Below are 17,341 nucleotides of genomic sequence, written 5' to 3'. Positions count from 1 at the left end.
CACTCTTGAAATCAATTAAATAATAAACTGAATGTTGAATCTGCGCCCGATGTCTCTCTCCGGTCGTGTTGGATTACCGCCCCATCGGGCTATGAGAGTGAGAGAATTGTGAGTGCACCTTTGTCTTCGCAAATGCTCGTGTACTTTAATATACCCTGCGCAACTGGCTGATCTCCTTCTGTGAGAACAGAAAATCGGCCTTAGACGCCTACCTTAGTTTACTATATGGCCAAATCAAATAAAACATTTACTAAAATCATTCATTCTGAATGTACCGAAATTACCCAAAACGTTTGTATTGAGATAAGTAATCGCACTTTATTATTTTTCAGTAACACCTTTCCTTTATACATGTGTGAAACAATAACAACACACACATAGGCATATTAGTTAGATAATGCTTCTATGCGATATAAATAAGCAATGTCATTCTCCTCAGCGTATGAATGCCAATGCCAAGATTTATTTTCAGGATTCAGCGAGTTTATTAAACTGTAGTAAAACCAAATGTGTTACTTTGTTGCCTATGTTTATGGAAAGATAATTTTAAGTTGGTTTATGGACAACATATGAAACTGCTGAAATGTTTATTATAGAAGCATACTTTATAATACTACAAAGAAAAAAATATTTTAGTACACACAATATAATGTGAAAAGCCGTTGGTAAGTTGTCAATATTGTAAGATTGTTAATACAATTTGGCAAAGAGCCTTTAGAAAGACCTCATAATAAAGTTCAAGAAGTATGTAGGTACCATAAATATTTATTATACATATGAGTATAGTAAATGATCCATAAAACATTAAATTATCCTTAAGGGTAATAATATTTTTTTATTTTATAATGTAAAAAATATTTTAAAGAAGTATTTATTACAAATATACCATTTACAAACTGGGTATGAAAATAAATAAAACATACGGAACACTAAACAAATCAACAAAATCTATACTGCTGTTCGCTTATCTTTAGTCGCGTATGTTTAATACCGGCCCACTGTGAGCGAACTACTCATTTATAGAAGACCGTTGGGGCGAACGCACGTGTGGTAACGAACCGGCTTCAAAATGGTTAAAGTAGACATCAAATACACTAAGGTAAGCCCTATTTATTTATTAATCTAGTATATTATAACTCCAAAAAATATAACATTAATTTTTTGTGTCTAAATTCTGGTAGTTTCTGTGTAAAATCTGCTGTAAATGTGTCCTTTTACAATCAATTGGTTCGTCTAGTACAATTTGCCGGGTCTTATATGTATCATTTGGGTGTTGTCGCAAATTTGTCGGATTCAATTGTTTACGTACCTTCGTTTTGATTAATTAAAGGTAAAGGTTAATTTTACTCTGAAAGTTAGTATTTCCCTACATATATTTTGAAATGAAAATATGTAATCATTCATGGAACATAAAAAAACAGTTTCCGAATACTCCTGCTACAAAAATGTACTATGGTTAATATCGTCGTATTTACGGGCAGTTTTATCGTATGGTTTCTTATTTTAATGGTCCGTTTGGTTAGCAACGAGCTGTAATTTCATACTTCCGTACTAAACCCGGTGTCAACAATGCAACGTTCAGCAGCATACGATTGACCAACAAAACCACAATAGGTGATTCTCGGCCCAGTGTGCAGTATGCATTGTACCAAATTGAAAACATTTCCTCAACTCAGGGAATCGAGAACTGAATCGATGTGATTTGGCAATTGATGTCATATACTCTTTCAGCTAAAATAAGGAAAAATACACAGTTTCATGAATGGTGAACATGTAGTTACATAAATATATGTACTTGTGTGTATGTGCTATTCAGTAACTTTATTTTCCCTTGTATATTAATATTCCCATAGAAGATGTAATACAGATGTACTACATTAGAAAAGTACATTTAGTTGATATTATTTGTTTTACTCTAGTAGGTAGATGTAGTTTTATTTTTCTTTTTCCTTCTTTTACTTGGCCTACACGAATGGTTATGAGATAAATGTGCCTAAATGTATTTATTCAGGTGTTTGATGTGTGTTGGTATCAGTCTACTAGAACTAAAACATTTACTTATTTGTAATTTTAACTAACTTGGTATTTCTTTGGTTCAGTTGTTCATCAACAATGAGTGGGTGGACGCTGTCAGCAAGAAGACTTTCCCCACCATCAACCCTCAGGATGAGTCCGTCATCACACAAGTGGCTGAAGGCGACAAGGTAAGGATGGAAATATTTCTTTTCTTAGGAGAATAATCCACCAGATTATTTACTGGAATAAATTTAAGGTTTACCTAAGCAAACTAGATAGATAGATAGGTATATGAGCAAAGGTCTCATAGCGGTGTCTTGAGAAAAAATATAAGTTGGATTTCCATAGCAGTAACTCAAAAAGTATATCTTCAATAATCAAAGATATAAACTTGTTTACGTTTACCTATCGCTTTATGAGGGAAACGTAAGTATATTTATGTCAAGCACCTGATTTAGATAACAACATCATCATAATCATTGATAAAGTAGATACTACTGTCCACCTGTAATTTCAAAAAACGTTATTACATAAACTATTATCCGTAGGCTGACATAGACTTGGCTGTAGCTGCAGCCAAGAAGGCTTTCCACCGCTACTCAGAATGGCGTACCCTCGACGCATCCCAAAGGGGTCGCCTCCTCCTCAAGCTAGCTGACCTCATGGAGAGAGATGCTGCGTACTTAGGACAGCTGGAAACCCTGGACTGTGGCAAGCCCGTCAAGCAAGCTGAAGGCGAAGTTGTCTGGTCTGCTGGCATCATCAGATACTACGCTGGAAAAGCCGACAAAATCCTTGGCAGCACTATTCCCGCAGGTAATTGGTAATTCGAAAATTGTTGATCTCGGAGGCCACAAAGAAAAATACGAGCAACGTTTTACCAAAAATATGAAGTTGAAATCATACTCAACCTTTAAGCATGAGGTATAAACAAGCGCATGTAATCTTTTATTGATGAGTAAACTAGTGCATAGGTTGTCAATATGTCAGGAAATCGTTAAGGCCAGTTAGAGCAAATAAAGATCTAGTAATTCTAGTTGACTGCAATGAGACTGCTAAAGCCTAAGGTCTAGTCTAGGACAGTTCTTATAATCGCAATTATATCAGACATTGGTGACACGATGAGCATAAAGTTATCTGATATTAAAAACTATTTCTAATCACAAAATCTCGACGTGTCCGATGAGGCGTACTTCGATTTTATGATAAACGTCGACATTATTACATTCTATAATAAGTGTCTCTAAATGATAAACAAAATGTTGTCAAGGAAGCTTAGCATTTCTCAACGATCTTAATGTTAAGTTCAGATCGAAATCCAAGCATAAAAATACTTGCAGTGACTGCCTTTATTATGTCTGCAACCCCACTATGAAACGACAAATACTCGTTCTCATCAATAACTTCGGTCAAAAAAACCCATTATTATTATGTGGTTCACCTTGATAAATACCCTTACTCTTGTAAACCGAACCCCACATTCATCAACCCCAACAAATACAAAATATACCTCAATATTCATAGAAAACACACCAAGTATTTTAACTAGTAAAATGTCGTGTTTACAGCAATTTTTGCCGAACATTTTCATAGTTGTGACCTTGAACGATGGCGTTATAACAATTTTGTGTTTCAGACGGTGACGTCATGACCTTCACCTTGAAGGAGCCCGTGGGTGTGTGCGGACAAATTCTGCCATGGAACTACCCAATCCCCATGTTTGTATGGAAAATCGCCCCTGCTTTTGCTGCCGGTAAGATTATTTTATAAGTTTTTTGTAACATGCAAATGTAGAATACGTACTCAAATATCTTCAAGAAGTCTTCAGTTTATGGAATTGTAATTAACTTTTGTATATCTTACAATACTACAATAGACTAAAAAATATTTTCATAAAAACCATTTTCTCAACCAGTAGATAACATTATGAAGGTACATAAAGACTTGAGAAAAAAGTTTAAAGAAATTCTTCTTGTATGTAAAAATGACAAAAAAAAATATTATTTATTTATTTATCTTTATTACACAAGGTAACCATCTTATGTGCTAAGCCCCACAAAACCGTTGTAATGTCCCAACGTATTTCTTCACCAGGTTGCACCGTAGTAGTCAAGCCCGCGGAACAGACTCCTCTCACAGCTTTAGCCATGGCCGCCCTGGTCAAGGAAGCTGGTTTCCCTGCCGGAGTCCTCAACGTAGTCCCTGGCTACGGTCCCACAGCCGGACACGCTCTTACCCACCACCCTGATGTCGACAAAGTAGCTTTCACGGGCTCCACTGAGGTAAAACTATGCAGAACAAAATGACTAGCGGAGATGTCATAAAGCAAAATTTACTTAGAAAGTAGGGCGCCAAAATGAGGGTGACAAGGAACCCAAACGTCTCTCTAGTTCTAATAACTGGTCACGCATACTTTAAGCTCCTTGGCCTACAAGAAGACGCCAGAGTTACCTTGCTTATGGCATCTCCGCTATCTTTCCTTCCTCCGTGGGTAAAACCCATTTCTCTCATCACCCGGCTGCACCCAGAAATGTAATTTATATAAACATAACAAACCAACTTAAATTCCCATCACAAAAATGTGAAGATAAAAAATTAAATGTCATGTAAACGTAGAGTAGAGGGAATTTGTATTACATATCGCTGTGTTGTATACTATCGGTATCGTTAGATAAATAAAATAATAATCAGCTGTTTTCGATAAAGCTGTAAGCATTCCTGACAGTATTAAGTTAGAAGAATGCATAACATAAATATTTTTAATCGATTGCCCAAAGAGGAGGAGGCAAATAAACCTCACATAGCTTAGCTGCACTAGACACCGACTTCTAGACCTATGCACCTAATTTTTTTTTGTCTTACGTGTTCTCAGTAGTCGTATTTTGCCAAAAAAAATATTTTCCACGCATTTTTTTTTTTAAATTAAATACAGGTGGCTCAAAATTACAATCAAGCGCCAATTTTTTTCCCGTTTCCATACTGTTAATTGTTTGAAAAGTCTTTGTTTTAGGTATGACAAACCATAATAAAGATGATACAACAGAATTCAACATGAAAATAACAAATAAAATACTTTAGTCTCGTGCCATATATAGATAAGATTGTATTACACAATATTATGTAAAGCGTCACGGTAGATAAATTTATCAGTAACATTTGGGAGGGATACCTAATGTTTACAATTGCATTATAATTAATTATCATCCTTTGGTGCAAAAAGTGCATAATCATGTTTATTTATATGACACAATGATCACCATGCCGGTCTGCCGAACTAATGATCCCGGGTTCGATCTCCGGTACTGTCAATATTTGTGTATTGAGCATGCTTGTTGGCCGTGGTCTGGGTGACCCTTACATGTATTTATAAGTTTATACATGTAGTTTTTCAGTAATGGTGTTAGACATGGTGTCTTACAGCACTAACACAAGCTAATAAATAGCTTATCATAGGACTAACCGACCCTGTGTAAAGATGTCGCATTTATATTAGTATTCCTCCTTGAAGGGACATAAAATTTGCAATGCCAACTACATTATATTACGTGCTTAGCATAATGATTCATATAGGAATGTTTTTTCTCTAACAGGTGGGTAGGATCATTATGAGCGCTGCGTCCGCTGTCAACTTAAAGAGAGTAACTCTTGAACTTGGAGGCAAGAGCGCTCTGGTGGTCTTCAATGATGCTGATGGTAATTGATTCTTTGTTGTTAACTAAAAACTGGCTGAAACTTAACAAAAGACTAAATATTTTCCATTTCACAAATGTGTTAAAACATGACGAAGTCATAATCTATACATATAATAAATCTGTAGAAAAGTAATTTTTGTACATTGAAGAAATTGACAAAAAAAATAGCCAGCATGTTAAAGGATAACTAACAGAACCCATTTCCATCATTTTTGTCATTTTTGTCTGTTTGTCTGTTTGTCTGTTTGTCTGTTTGTCTGTTTATCTGTTTGTTTGTTCGGGATTCACGTAAAATCTACGAATTCAATGCAGACAATGCTTATATACAAAAATTCTACGTAACTTGGGGTATTACTTAGTTTTTGTTTTATCGAAATCGATTGACTCTATCAAAAGATATGATTAATTTTGTGAATTCAAGATGTAAAATTTTACGACACGCAATCTGTTTGTCAAAACTGTACATTTGAATGTTGTACTTATATTAGTTGATCGGCCTATTATTAACCTTTACACAGAAAATCACACCTTCATAAGTAACTTCGGAAGAAAAAAAAATATGAAAATTTTGTTTAGCCAAGGTTAAAGTAGCTCCATCTGTGGTAATCTGTGTTAAATAAAATACATCAAATTTGTCAAAGGAGCGAGGTGGTAAATGACAATAAATTACCATACATTCTTTATAGAGGATTATTATTTCAACAGATGGAGTTGTGTATTTTCCGTAATTCACCATATTTTAACACGTAGTGTAATTTTTCGATAGACATTTCAATAGAGTTTGTCAGTTTGCCGTGCCCCATCAAAATAAAATTATAATTATTACCTTGATGAAAGGAAAATGAATAGTTCTCAGCCAAATTTAAAACGGTGCCATCTAAATTATTTTTTGAACATTATGTCAAAAATGATGACTTTAGTGGAACAATTAATTATCATTTAAAGTTACAGATGGAGTTCATATCAGGATTTTTTCATAAACATAGTTTAGCTTATCTTCCACTAAAGGCGCGGTTCCACCGCAGTGCACGCTGTGCACGGACACGCGGCGCATTTTAGCTGCGTGTATTCATTTGTTTGACAACGTGGGTCTACGTTTCCACTGAAGTACACGAATATGACCCACGACTATGTATAGCGTGGCACGGCGCACGGGTAGACCCACGCTGACAGCGTTGAGCTACGTAACCGCTTATTCGAGCAAGCTATGCGTGTGTCAATGATCATCAATCTCACTTTCGGATTCATCGTCAGAAGAACTGTCTAGCAAAGTCAGTACCAATGCCATTCTATGAGTACCTCGATACGATATATGTATACGAGAAACACGAAACGCGTCCGTTCCACAACGTGAATGACTGAAAACTGCTCTGCGATAACCGAGCTGTACATAGTCGTGGGTCTTATTCGTGTACTCCAGTGGAAACGTAGACCCACGTTGACAGCATGAGCTATGTAACCGCCTATTCGAGCAAGCCACGCGTGTATCAATGACGTCAATTCATGCGTAGCCTCTCCGTGGGTTGCAGTGGACACAACCACATACATTTTCTTACAAAGCGAAGCTTAATACACGTGCCTAGCCTCTCCGTGCACCGCGGTGGAGCCGCGCCTTAATGTGAAAACAAATTACTTTGAGTGAGTAGTATTAAGTAGACCTTAATTATTTTTTCTGATGCAAAATATGTAAACTTAATCCTAGAAGAAAGGAGGATCTGCGTGAGCGTGTGCTAAACGTGAGGTAGGTAGGTAATGTAGGATTCTGTAGCTTTAAGAACAAGCCCAGATACAAAGTGCAGATAAGAAATGGGAGCTTTCTCGATTTAATACCATACACACGTAAAATGCTTTATGCGTCTGAAAACGCACAAATTGCGCGTCGCATACCAGAGACATGCTTACTTTCAACTTCTGATCGCAAATACACTGGTCACGATTACGAACAGTCTCAGTAAGACCCGAGCCAAGTCTAAAAAAACACCTTTTATATAAAACTACGTTTGATGTCATTCAATCACAAAGACAGAATTGTTTTCTGTTACAAATCCTATCCACCTGTATCCTATCCTAATCCAGCATGCATTGCAGGTGTGCATTGCACAAAAACCAATGGTATCCTATTCGAGAAGTCAAAAGAGTCGACCTGCCAACGTCAGCTTCTGCGCTAAGTAAGTGTTCTTAATAGTACCATCAGAATTACATTCATCGTTGAATGAGGTGAATAAATTTTCAGAAACCACAATAACAGTAGGAGCCAAAGCATATGATCGCTTCATAGAGCTCTGATTGGCCCCAGGTGACCAAGTCAGGTCTGATTTGTTCGTTCATCAGATCTTTGAAAGTGTTTCGGTGGATACTTACTGTCGTCCTGTGTGACACAAAATATGGTATATAAACGTCCTCCGCAAGAGCGAAATTTTCCCGGTGTGCGGTAGTGACGCACAGTATACAACACTTCTGTTTCTTTTGATTTGCTGGCTCCACCAAGAAATGACAAATTGCGAGAGTACATTTTGAAAATCTTGGCAAAACTGCAGGTTTCAAGTACGAACACATGAAGTGGACTCTCACAGATACGTACATTTTGCCTATTCGTGAACTAATGCAAACATTTCGGTGGAGTCCCGGCTTAGGCCACCACATTAGGCGTGCGCGATCCTCGGGCGTATGAGTAGCGCGGGCTAAGGCGTTTAGCGGGCGGCGGGGATAGCGGGCGAAGGGGTAAGAACGCAACTCGAGCGCCACGTGCTCGCCGCGAGCGCGTCGCTTGCATTCTTCACACATGCCGCAGGGCAGCAAAACGTGACGTTTACGCAGCACGCTCGCGACGCCCGCGCTACTCACACGCCCGAGGATCGCGCACGCCTAATGTGGGGTCAGCCTTACCATAGTGAGTAAGTGCACAGAAAATCCCCGTCATACAAGTGTTTCTCCCCAGTAGTGAAACTATCCTACCCTATGCGCCTGCTGATGATGATGACTCATTTTATCATCCATCCAGCTATTCCCCAACTATGTTGGTGTTGCCTTCCAGTCACCGAATCTGTTTGAGTACCAATATTTTGCTTGGAGCGACTACCTATCTACCTATCTTCAATCCAGTCTCACTACACAAGACGATATCCATGGTGAAACTGACAGACTTTCTGGCTTCTGATTAGTCGCAGCAGCTGCAGAAAATGTACAAATGACAGCTTTGTCAGACTCAAAGCATATAGACATAGATTATAACTGTTTCCTGTGAAAATTACTTACGCACCATACGTAATAATTTTCCAAATTGGCTGACTAGATCCAGAGATATTCACAACGTCACAAACTTTACTTCTTTTGTTTAGATAAATGGTCACATCCACAACACAACCTTGATCAATGAATCTATGCGACTGCTAAGTGCTAATCCTAATTATACTGTCACGTGAAAGAATGCACCTACGGGATAAGTAGTATTTTGACTATTCTATATTGCCTACGCAGACGAAGTTGCGGGCAACAGCTAGTACTTAATATATTATGTGGATATGATAGTTACGGGAATTGCTCTCATGATATGGCATCATGAGAGCAATTCCCGTTTTCTATTAATCTTTTAAAATAATTTCATAATATTTGGTCTGCTGATTCGCATTTTTGCTAGTTTACTTACCTATGTGTGCCTATTGGCACTATTTTTGATACTCATAAAGACGCAAAATATTGAATTATTCCGCACCAAATGCCAACATTTTTTCTTTATGAAATTGCACAACGCACAACTTAGATTTAAAATGGTCTAAGTGATATGTTAATAGAATTATCACGTATGTATTTCCATAAATGAAAGCTATTTATCTGGTTTTCGCTAAAACATGTGAAAGAATAAATTTAAGTGCATCTTACATTTTGTTGTGTAACTTTTGCACACAACAACTGCGACAAAAATAAAACAATAATCTCCAGACCACTTGAGTGTATGTACTTGTGATAAATCGTTCAATTGTTTGTGAAGAGCAAATTGAGGATATAAATGGTCGTTATTTATCGCTTAAATAAAGACAGCACTGTCGTTATGTCACTTAACTCCAGTCAAAGGGCAATATTTATTGCAAACATCTGTACTACCTACTCTTGTTAACTTATACTTGTCTTAAAAATAATGACGGGTTTCAGAGAACTTATTAAAATAGAGCTTCATTAAAAATAACATTTCATTTAAATATATGGATGGTCCGTTATCACAAAATACATATGTATTCCTACTGTTATTGCAGTGCACTGTTATAAAAAAACACGAAATCCAAATATCAAAATTGACATATAATTTTTCTGTACAGTCGACAAAGCAGCGGAGATTGCGCACAGGGCTGCGTTCGCCAACGCTGGTCAGTGCTGCGTCGCTGGCACCAGGACCTACGTCCAGTCAGGCATTTACGACAAGTTCGTCGCCAAGGCCGCTGAGATCGCCAAGAACAGGACTGTTGGAAACCCCTACACAGATGTTCAACAAGGACCCCAGGTTTGTAAAATAAATATTGACTATCTTTTAAGCCTGCTTTCTAAACTGATATTTAGACAAAGTTTATATCCAACCAGTTTTACCTAAACGCTATGCATATCGGCCTAATCTCTTGAGTTATTCGGAGTATATTTCTCGTAAATGTTTCTTGAATAAATACTTAAAAGAACTGGAGATTTTGAAACTGATAACACGGCTTTAGAAGAACTAAAGCGAGGAAACTGAGAGCCAAATGGTTTTGGCCAAATTTTTTAACTACAAAAACCAAAATAATTTGCGTCACATTACCTAACCAAAACAATTTTTGAAATTTTCAGATCGACACAGAGATGTTCACCAAGGTGATGGGTTACATCGAGGCGGGTAAGAAGGGTGGTGCCCGCTGCGTCGCTGGAGGAGAACGCCAAGGAAACGTCGGCTTCTTCGTCAAGCCCACTGTCTTCGCCGATGTCAAGGATGATATGAAGATTGCTAGGGAGGAGGTGAGTTGTATTCTGTGTGGCAGAAGGTTCAAATTTGCATGGCAGGTCTCGGGTACATGGCACGAAGGATTGGACTTTGTCTGTTAGTCTTTGATCATCCACGTGTGATTTTAACATTAGCATTAGGTATATGGGCATGATAACATGTTCTAAAACCGGTTTTAACTTTTGTCTATTTTTGTACTTTGTGGGCAGTACCTTAGGTAAAATCTTAGTTCAAGGTTGTTTTTTTTTCTATTGTACAACAACTTCTCCATTGCTAATTCTGTTTTGTTTTTTCTTAATGTTATTGTTTTCTTTGTATAGATCTTCGGGCCCGTCCAGAGTATCCTTAAGTTCGAGACCTTCGAGGAAGTTGTTGACCGTGCTAACGACTCCAACTACGGTTTGGGTGCTGGTGTCATCACCAACGATATCACCACAGCCTTGGCTTTCATCAAGCACGTGCGCGCTGGCTCCATGTGGTTCGTATTTAATGAATTAATTATGTGCAGTCTTATTATGGGATAACGTGTTGCTCGGATAATTGGTTTGAGGTGGTCAGTTGCTCCATGTAAAGACTGTCAAGCTTCATCTAGTAAGAATGGTAGAAGATGATGATAATGTTGAATCTTAAACTCCATTTTCTTGTTCAAATCGTATTGTGGCTAATACTTTTCAATAGATAAACCGATTAGAATACAATCACTTATTAATTATACAAACATTGGAATACGGAATCTAAAGTTCAGTTTGGTGTTAATATAGAAGTGACTAATACACTTTTTATACCAGCAATGCTATGTTAAGAGGGCTTTTTTTAGGTAAAAAATAACGGAAATGGTCCAAAAAAAGGTTTTCTTGTTTTAGCAACTAAAACAGAAGCTGTATTCGTTTTTTTCGTTAACCAAGCCAATATTTTTAATTGAGCACACTCATATTTAGGTCAAGAAGTTTTCTAAAACCACTTCAAATAAAACTTGGTTGATTATAATGCTCTAATGTTCTATAATTTTCAGGGTCAACACCTACGAAGTAGTGACTCCTCAAACTCCCTTCGGTGGATTCAAGGAGTCTGGAATCGGTCGTGAAATGTAAGTAGTCTTTCATTATTGTAACATCATCAATCAAGAATAATATTACCCACATCACAGGTTGATGTCAATATTATAATTTACAAAATGTTTACATAAACGTCAGGAAAAATACACAAATAACAGTATGAGCAAAATGAAGCTACTTTCCCCTAAATCCAAATTTTCTGTATTTGTGAAAAAAGGTAAATTTATATCTTTCATATTAGCGGTTTATGGTCAGAAGTAGATGTCCCACAGCTTGAGACGATGATGATAATTTTCATGATTCTAATGGATGTTTTTTTTTTTCTTTCAGGGGTGAGGACGGTATCCTGCAATACTTGGAGAACAAGACAGTCTCCTTCAGCCTCCCCAAGAAACCTCAGCTGTAAACCAAAGAACTGAAAATGCCACGAGAATTGAGAAATTAAGACAACTTTTATATTCCAATTATATGTTTATACATGTATGTCTGTAATGCCTGTTATGTATATTATGTCTGTTATTGATATATTTGTATAAATACAAAATTATCAATTATTTTTTATGTGGCTGTTTTTTATTTACACCTGCTTACGAACATTACTGGACCTATATTACTTAGTTAGCAGTATTTTTGCAATATTAAAAAGATTAGGAGTTTGATCATCGAAAAAAACAGTACTCTATTTAAACCCCTAATTTGCCTATCTATAGGTATACGTATCTAAGATATTCTATAACTAATCTACAAATTAATACAATAGGAGTTAACTCTATGATATCAAACAGCTTTTTACCTATTGGCTATTTAGATGTACTCGACTGTTGTAATAAATACGTAGACAGATAATTCCATACCTATACAACACAGCCGAATTTATTCGTATATACCAATCCCGTATTTTATAGTTAAGTCCGTTTGAATAAGGAGAACATAAGAGACAAAATATAGAACACAAAGAAAACATCGAACATAAAATACAAGTAGGTATGTTCCTTCTTGTTCCAGGGCCAAGATAAATATTTCAAACAATCCCACCGCCCCGGCAGGCTATATACCAATACAAATAATAGTTATATCATAGACACCAAAACGAACGATGAAGTCGTGGTGGCCTAGTGGGCAAAGAACCAACCTCTCGAGTATGAGGGCGCGGTTTCGATTCCAGGTCAGGCAAGTACCAATGCAACTTTTCTAAGTTTGTATGTACTTTCTAAGTATATCTTAGACACCAATGACTGTGTTTCGGATGGCACTTTAAACTGTAGGTCCCGGCTGTCATTGAACATCCTTGGCAGTCGTTACGGGTAGTCAGAAGCCAGTAAGTCTGACACCAGTCTAACCAAGGGGTTGCCCGGGTAACTGGGTTGAGGAGGTCAGATAGGCAGTCGCTTCTTGTAAAGCACTGGTACTCAGCTGAATCCGGTTAGACTGGAAGCCGACCCCAACATAGTTGGGAAAAGGCTCGGAGGATGATGATGATCATAGACACCAAAACAATAACTTAAACAAACGACATTTTAGATCATTCTATTTATTTGTGCCTACGATTAAATATCGGAAACTAAATTATGATCATTTGCCTCCAGCCAACCATGATGAATTTACAAACTGTAATTTATATGTTCAAGTTCAGCTAGAAAGGTGTTTGCAAAGGGTATCTATTTTATTCAAAATTAAATATAGATCGTTATGTTAAAGTATTTTGTGCTTGTTTCATTATTTTTCATTCTTTCAAAATCATTGAAGACACTGTTAGAATATGTAAGTACATTTTGTTTGTTACGTTAGTTTCAATGATATTAAAGACCCTAATTCGATGCCATTTCAATCATGACTTAACTGATTATCATGCAAATATTCAAGTTATTATTAAGTTCAAGGGACATTAAAGAAGCCCGTTTATTTTGTTAGAAAAGCTACCAATAGTCCTTCACGTCAACCCTCCGGGAGGGTATTAAAAAGAAAAAAAAACAGAAACCCCGGATTCTGCTCTGGTTTCAAATACATATCATTTTGTTTTTTTTTAGGGTGAATTCGACGTGAAAATGACAAACATCGAAATTTGCAATGGACCTAAACGTAGAACTTGCGCTGACTTCTCCTTTGAAATTGTCAATGAAGTTATTCTTAAAAGTGACATGACTGTGAAGGAGGATATGAAAACTGTGAAGGTAACCTTCCCTTGGTGAAGTTAACATAAAGAAAGTACCTAAAGCAAGTAAGGCATATCATTAAATGAAAGTGTTCGTCATGGATGCTGTGGATATTTATCTACTGACTAGAAGCCATCCATGTTCCTTCTCGAGCACTTCCTCTAGCCGGGCAAAAACCCATAAATTTTTTGGACTTTACGTATTTAACACATTTTCTGTAAGCCTCAAATCAGGATCCTTGCAAAGGAATCTAATCGGTCTGATACCTCCAACGTGATGAAGCAAAGATTCCTTGATAAACGGTCCTGCGTTCAAATGTGGGTTGTATAGATGTCATATGGAACAAAAAGACGAAACCAATGCTAATGATATTCCTATTCATGAAGAAGGTATAAATCTAACGTAGCTTTTTGGTTTTCAGGGTAAAATTGTCGGCACATTAAACGGTAAAGAATTACTTAGGGTGCAGGTCAAAAACTTGTGTGACCACATTTTCTTAAAACCACTCATTCAGTCTATCCTTAACAATTCCGACCACTGTGTTGTATCCAAGGTAAGTGTAAACTTTATAAATATCTTCAATTGTAGTATCCTTCTTACAAATATTTTAAGGCTTGTAGTTACATCGATATCTGTATGTAATTACTTAACGAATAAAAAAGAAACAGGAAATAAACAGTTAAAATTATGGGAGCTGAATTAAAACCAAGATAGGTATAGCAGAAATCTAAAATTTCCACAAAAGTTGAAGAATTATTATTTTGTTTTTATCCCTGGCTTTAGAAAATCAAAAGCGAAAATTAATTGTGTTTCGTTAAAAATAATGTGTAAGTACTTTGTTTATAAAATTATATTTTCTTATCAGGGTCATTACCAATTTAGCGTGGATATGCAAACGATTGCTCGAAGATTCTACGGAGGCAAGTTTATTTACGGCGATTGGGCGTTCAAGTGGATTTTTCACGCTGAATATTGTAACTTTCAGTGTGCCACATTGTATCTTACAATGAGTCCAAAATCTGATTAATAAAAAATATATTTAACTCAATATAAAAATCTTTGAATTTGTTCGCAATTTTTTTATACATTCCTTGTCCTAACTAATATGACAATATTTACGTAAGTGATACTTATGTTTAAACAACAACAGGTGTAGGAAAGTAGAAATATTATATTCTGGGTGACAGGATTATGATACTTTTACTAGGTTTTAGTGTAGGATATCGGGACAAGCAACGGTAGGTCTTTTGGTCTATTATAAAACATTACCACCGCAGTGATCACTTCGATCCTTAAATTATTCATCGTGATAAAATCAGAAAAAAGATAAAAATAAACCTATATCATCCCCACTGAAAAGCAACAATTCTATAAATACTTCCAATTATGTAAATACTTACCTACCTGCTTTCAGAGAACAAAATTAAACGCTCAGTTTCCACGTCAATCATAACATAATTTTACTGTTTAACCATCCATTTCACTGGGCACTAATAACCATATTTGTTTGTTAAAAAATAATCTTTAAATCTAACCGTTTAGTTAACTAAACTCAGGTTTAGTTGCTATTAACATTACAGATAAAGTTACTTTCAGAACAACATGTACATAAAATGTTTTGTGGTCTTTGCAATCTATGCTGTATATTTTGTAACTTCAAATCAGCAGAAGGAGTATGTGAGTAACCATGTTCTTATCATCATCCCTTCGTCCCTTTTAGACATAATGGCGTCCACGGCCGATTTCGGCCACGGCGGCTGTTCTCATTTAAGGAGATCAGCCAGCTGCGCAGGACATATGATAGTGCACGAGCATTTGCGCAGACACAGGTGCACTCCCTATGCCTTCACTCTCGTAACCCGATGGGACGGCAATCCGTCACGACCGGAAAGAGATCAGGCGCAGGACCGACATTTACGTGCTCTCCGATGCACGGAACTGTCCAACCAACAAAGCAAGCAGAGTGACGACCTCCCCGCCCTCAGCAATTTAAACTACAGGATACTTGTTAACTTTTTAACGCAATTTCACTTTCAACGTTCCAAGCCGGTTACAGCCGGGTAAAATGTAGCCGCTTAACGTAAGGGTGTTTTCTTTGTACAGGGAAAGTTTAACTTAACAATAACACAATTCGACGTATGCAAGGGGCCAAAACAAAAGGATTGTGCAGTTTTACAGGCCGGAATCAGCAACTACCATTCTTTATATATTGACTTGAATGTCTTGCAGAGAATATCGCCCTCAAAGGTAATGTGTTCATAAAATCTATACATATCATCATATGCCTAGCATTTTCCCAACTATGTTGGGGTCGGCTTCCAGTATAACAGATGTAGTATGCAGTGTTTGACAAAGAGCAAATGCCTGTCTGAACTCCTCAACCCAGTTATCCGAGCAAGCCAGTACCCACTACTAAGACTGGTTATCAGACTCTCTGGCTTCTGACTACCCGTAAAGACTACCAAAGGTGTTTAAACGACTTCCGAGAAGCCTACATATATAAATACATTATATAATTTACTCACCCTTATATATTTACAGGGGAAAATCGTCGCATATTCAAATGGAAAGGAGTTCCTTCGACTGCAAGTGAAGAAACCATGCGATCACCTGTTCTTGAGGCCTCTATTCAACTCCATCATGAATATTACTAAGGACTGTTATGTGATCAAGGTAAATAAAAATATTAGACTAGGCAAGTACAGGGTTGTAACAGAATTGTGAATCGGGAAAAATAAATAAGCGAATTCCTTGTCTAATATCAGAACAGGCTGTTACCCTTTAATGGAACAATAAAATAACACTGATGGTGACTGAATCATGGATGACTTATTCAAACGCCTCAGCAATTGAGGCGCGTCTAACCAAGGGGTATCGGGCTGCCGGGTAACTGGGTTGAGGAGGTCAGATAGGCAGTAGCTTCTTGTAAAGCACTGGTACTCAGCTGCATCAGGTTAGACTGGAAGCCGACCCCAACACGATTGGAAAAAGGCTCGGAGGATGATGGTGACTGAATCATGGATGACTTATTCAAGCGCATCAGCAATTGAGAGACATAAACTACATAGATAGTACCAGATCTTGCACAATGTTACTCATTATTCTTACATGCAAAATAAGCCTAACCATAAGACCTTATTCACAGGGCCACTACAAATACAGCATCGATATACTCTCAATAGCACAGTCGTACTTCGGTGGTACATTCATACTTGGCAACTGGACCTTCAAATCAGTGTTCTACAGTGATGTCTGCAATTTATCCTGCGCCAATATATATGTAGTGATGTCACCGTTGAAGTAAGAATTAAACAAGCGAGGCATAGTCCAGAACATTATATTATTTTGGAGTGAAGTTCGGACATTCTGTGGAAGAGAAATATCTGAAAATCTAAAGCTAATTTTAAGCTACATTCGTCGAAACAACGACGATACAACTTTTCTGTATCTAAATAAGCCCTT

The 17,341-nt window shown here is 37.1% G+C and overlaps 3 protein-coding genes across 3 annotated transcripts; all 3 read left to right on the top strand.

Annotated features, from left to right (window-relative positions):
- Nucleotides 1-989: 989 nt before the first annotated feature.
- On the top strand, nt 990-12,287 carry LOC124629924 (aldehyde dehydrogenase X, mitochondrial-like). The gene is made up of 11 exons (XM_047163599.1): nt 990-1,099; nt 2,100-2,204; nt 2,565-2,832; nt 3,653-3,769; nt 4,111-4,298; nt 5,607-5,709; nt 10,022-10,203; nt 10,521-10,685; nt 10,992-11,149; nt 11,684-11,758; nt 12,057-12,287. The coding sequence occupies exons 1-11, from the start codon at nt 1,070-1,072 to the stop codon at nt 12,130-12,132; spliced, it is 1,467 nt and encodes a 488-aa protein (XP_047019555.1). The 5' UTR covers nt 990-1,069; the 3' UTR covers nt 12,133-12,287.
- Nucleotides 12,288-13,084: 797 nt separating this feature from the next.
- LOC124629927 lies at nt 13,085-14,947 on the top strand. Its single transcript, XM_047163601.1, has 4 exons — nt 13,085-13,487; nt 13,754-13,897; nt 14,301-14,432; nt 14,745-14,947. The coding sequence occupies exons 1-4, from the start codon at nt 13,416-13,418 to the stop codon at nt 14,904-14,906; spliced, it is 510 nt and encodes a 169-aa protein (XP_047019557.1). The 5' UTR covers nt 13,085-13,415; the 3' UTR covers nt 14,907-14,947.
- Nucleotides 14,948-15,168: 221 nt separating this feature from the next.
- Nucleotides 15,169-17,236, top strand: LOC124630086. Its single transcript, XM_047163812.1, has 4 exons — nt 15,169-15,556; nt 15,983-16,126; nt 16,421-16,552; nt 17,025-17,236. The coding sequence occupies exons 1-4, from the start codon at nt 15,482-15,484 to the stop codon at nt 17,181-17,183; spliced, it is 510 nt and encodes a 169-aa protein (XP_047019768.1). The 5' UTR covers nt 15,169-15,481; the 3' UTR covers nt 17,184-17,236.
- Nucleotides 17,237-17,341: the final 105 nt, after the last annotated feature.

The sequence above is a fragment of the Helicoverpa zea genome, chromosome 4, assembly GCF_022581195.2.
Source record: "Helicoverpa zea isolate HzStark_Cry1AcR chromosome 4, ilHelZeax1.1, whole genome shotgun sequence".
NCBI lineage: Eukaryota > Metazoa > Arthropoda > Insecta > Lepidoptera > Noctuidae > Helicoverpa > Helicoverpa zea.
Note: the sequence above shows the minus strand (reverse complement) of the source record. Positions and strands in the feature narration are given on the sequence as shown.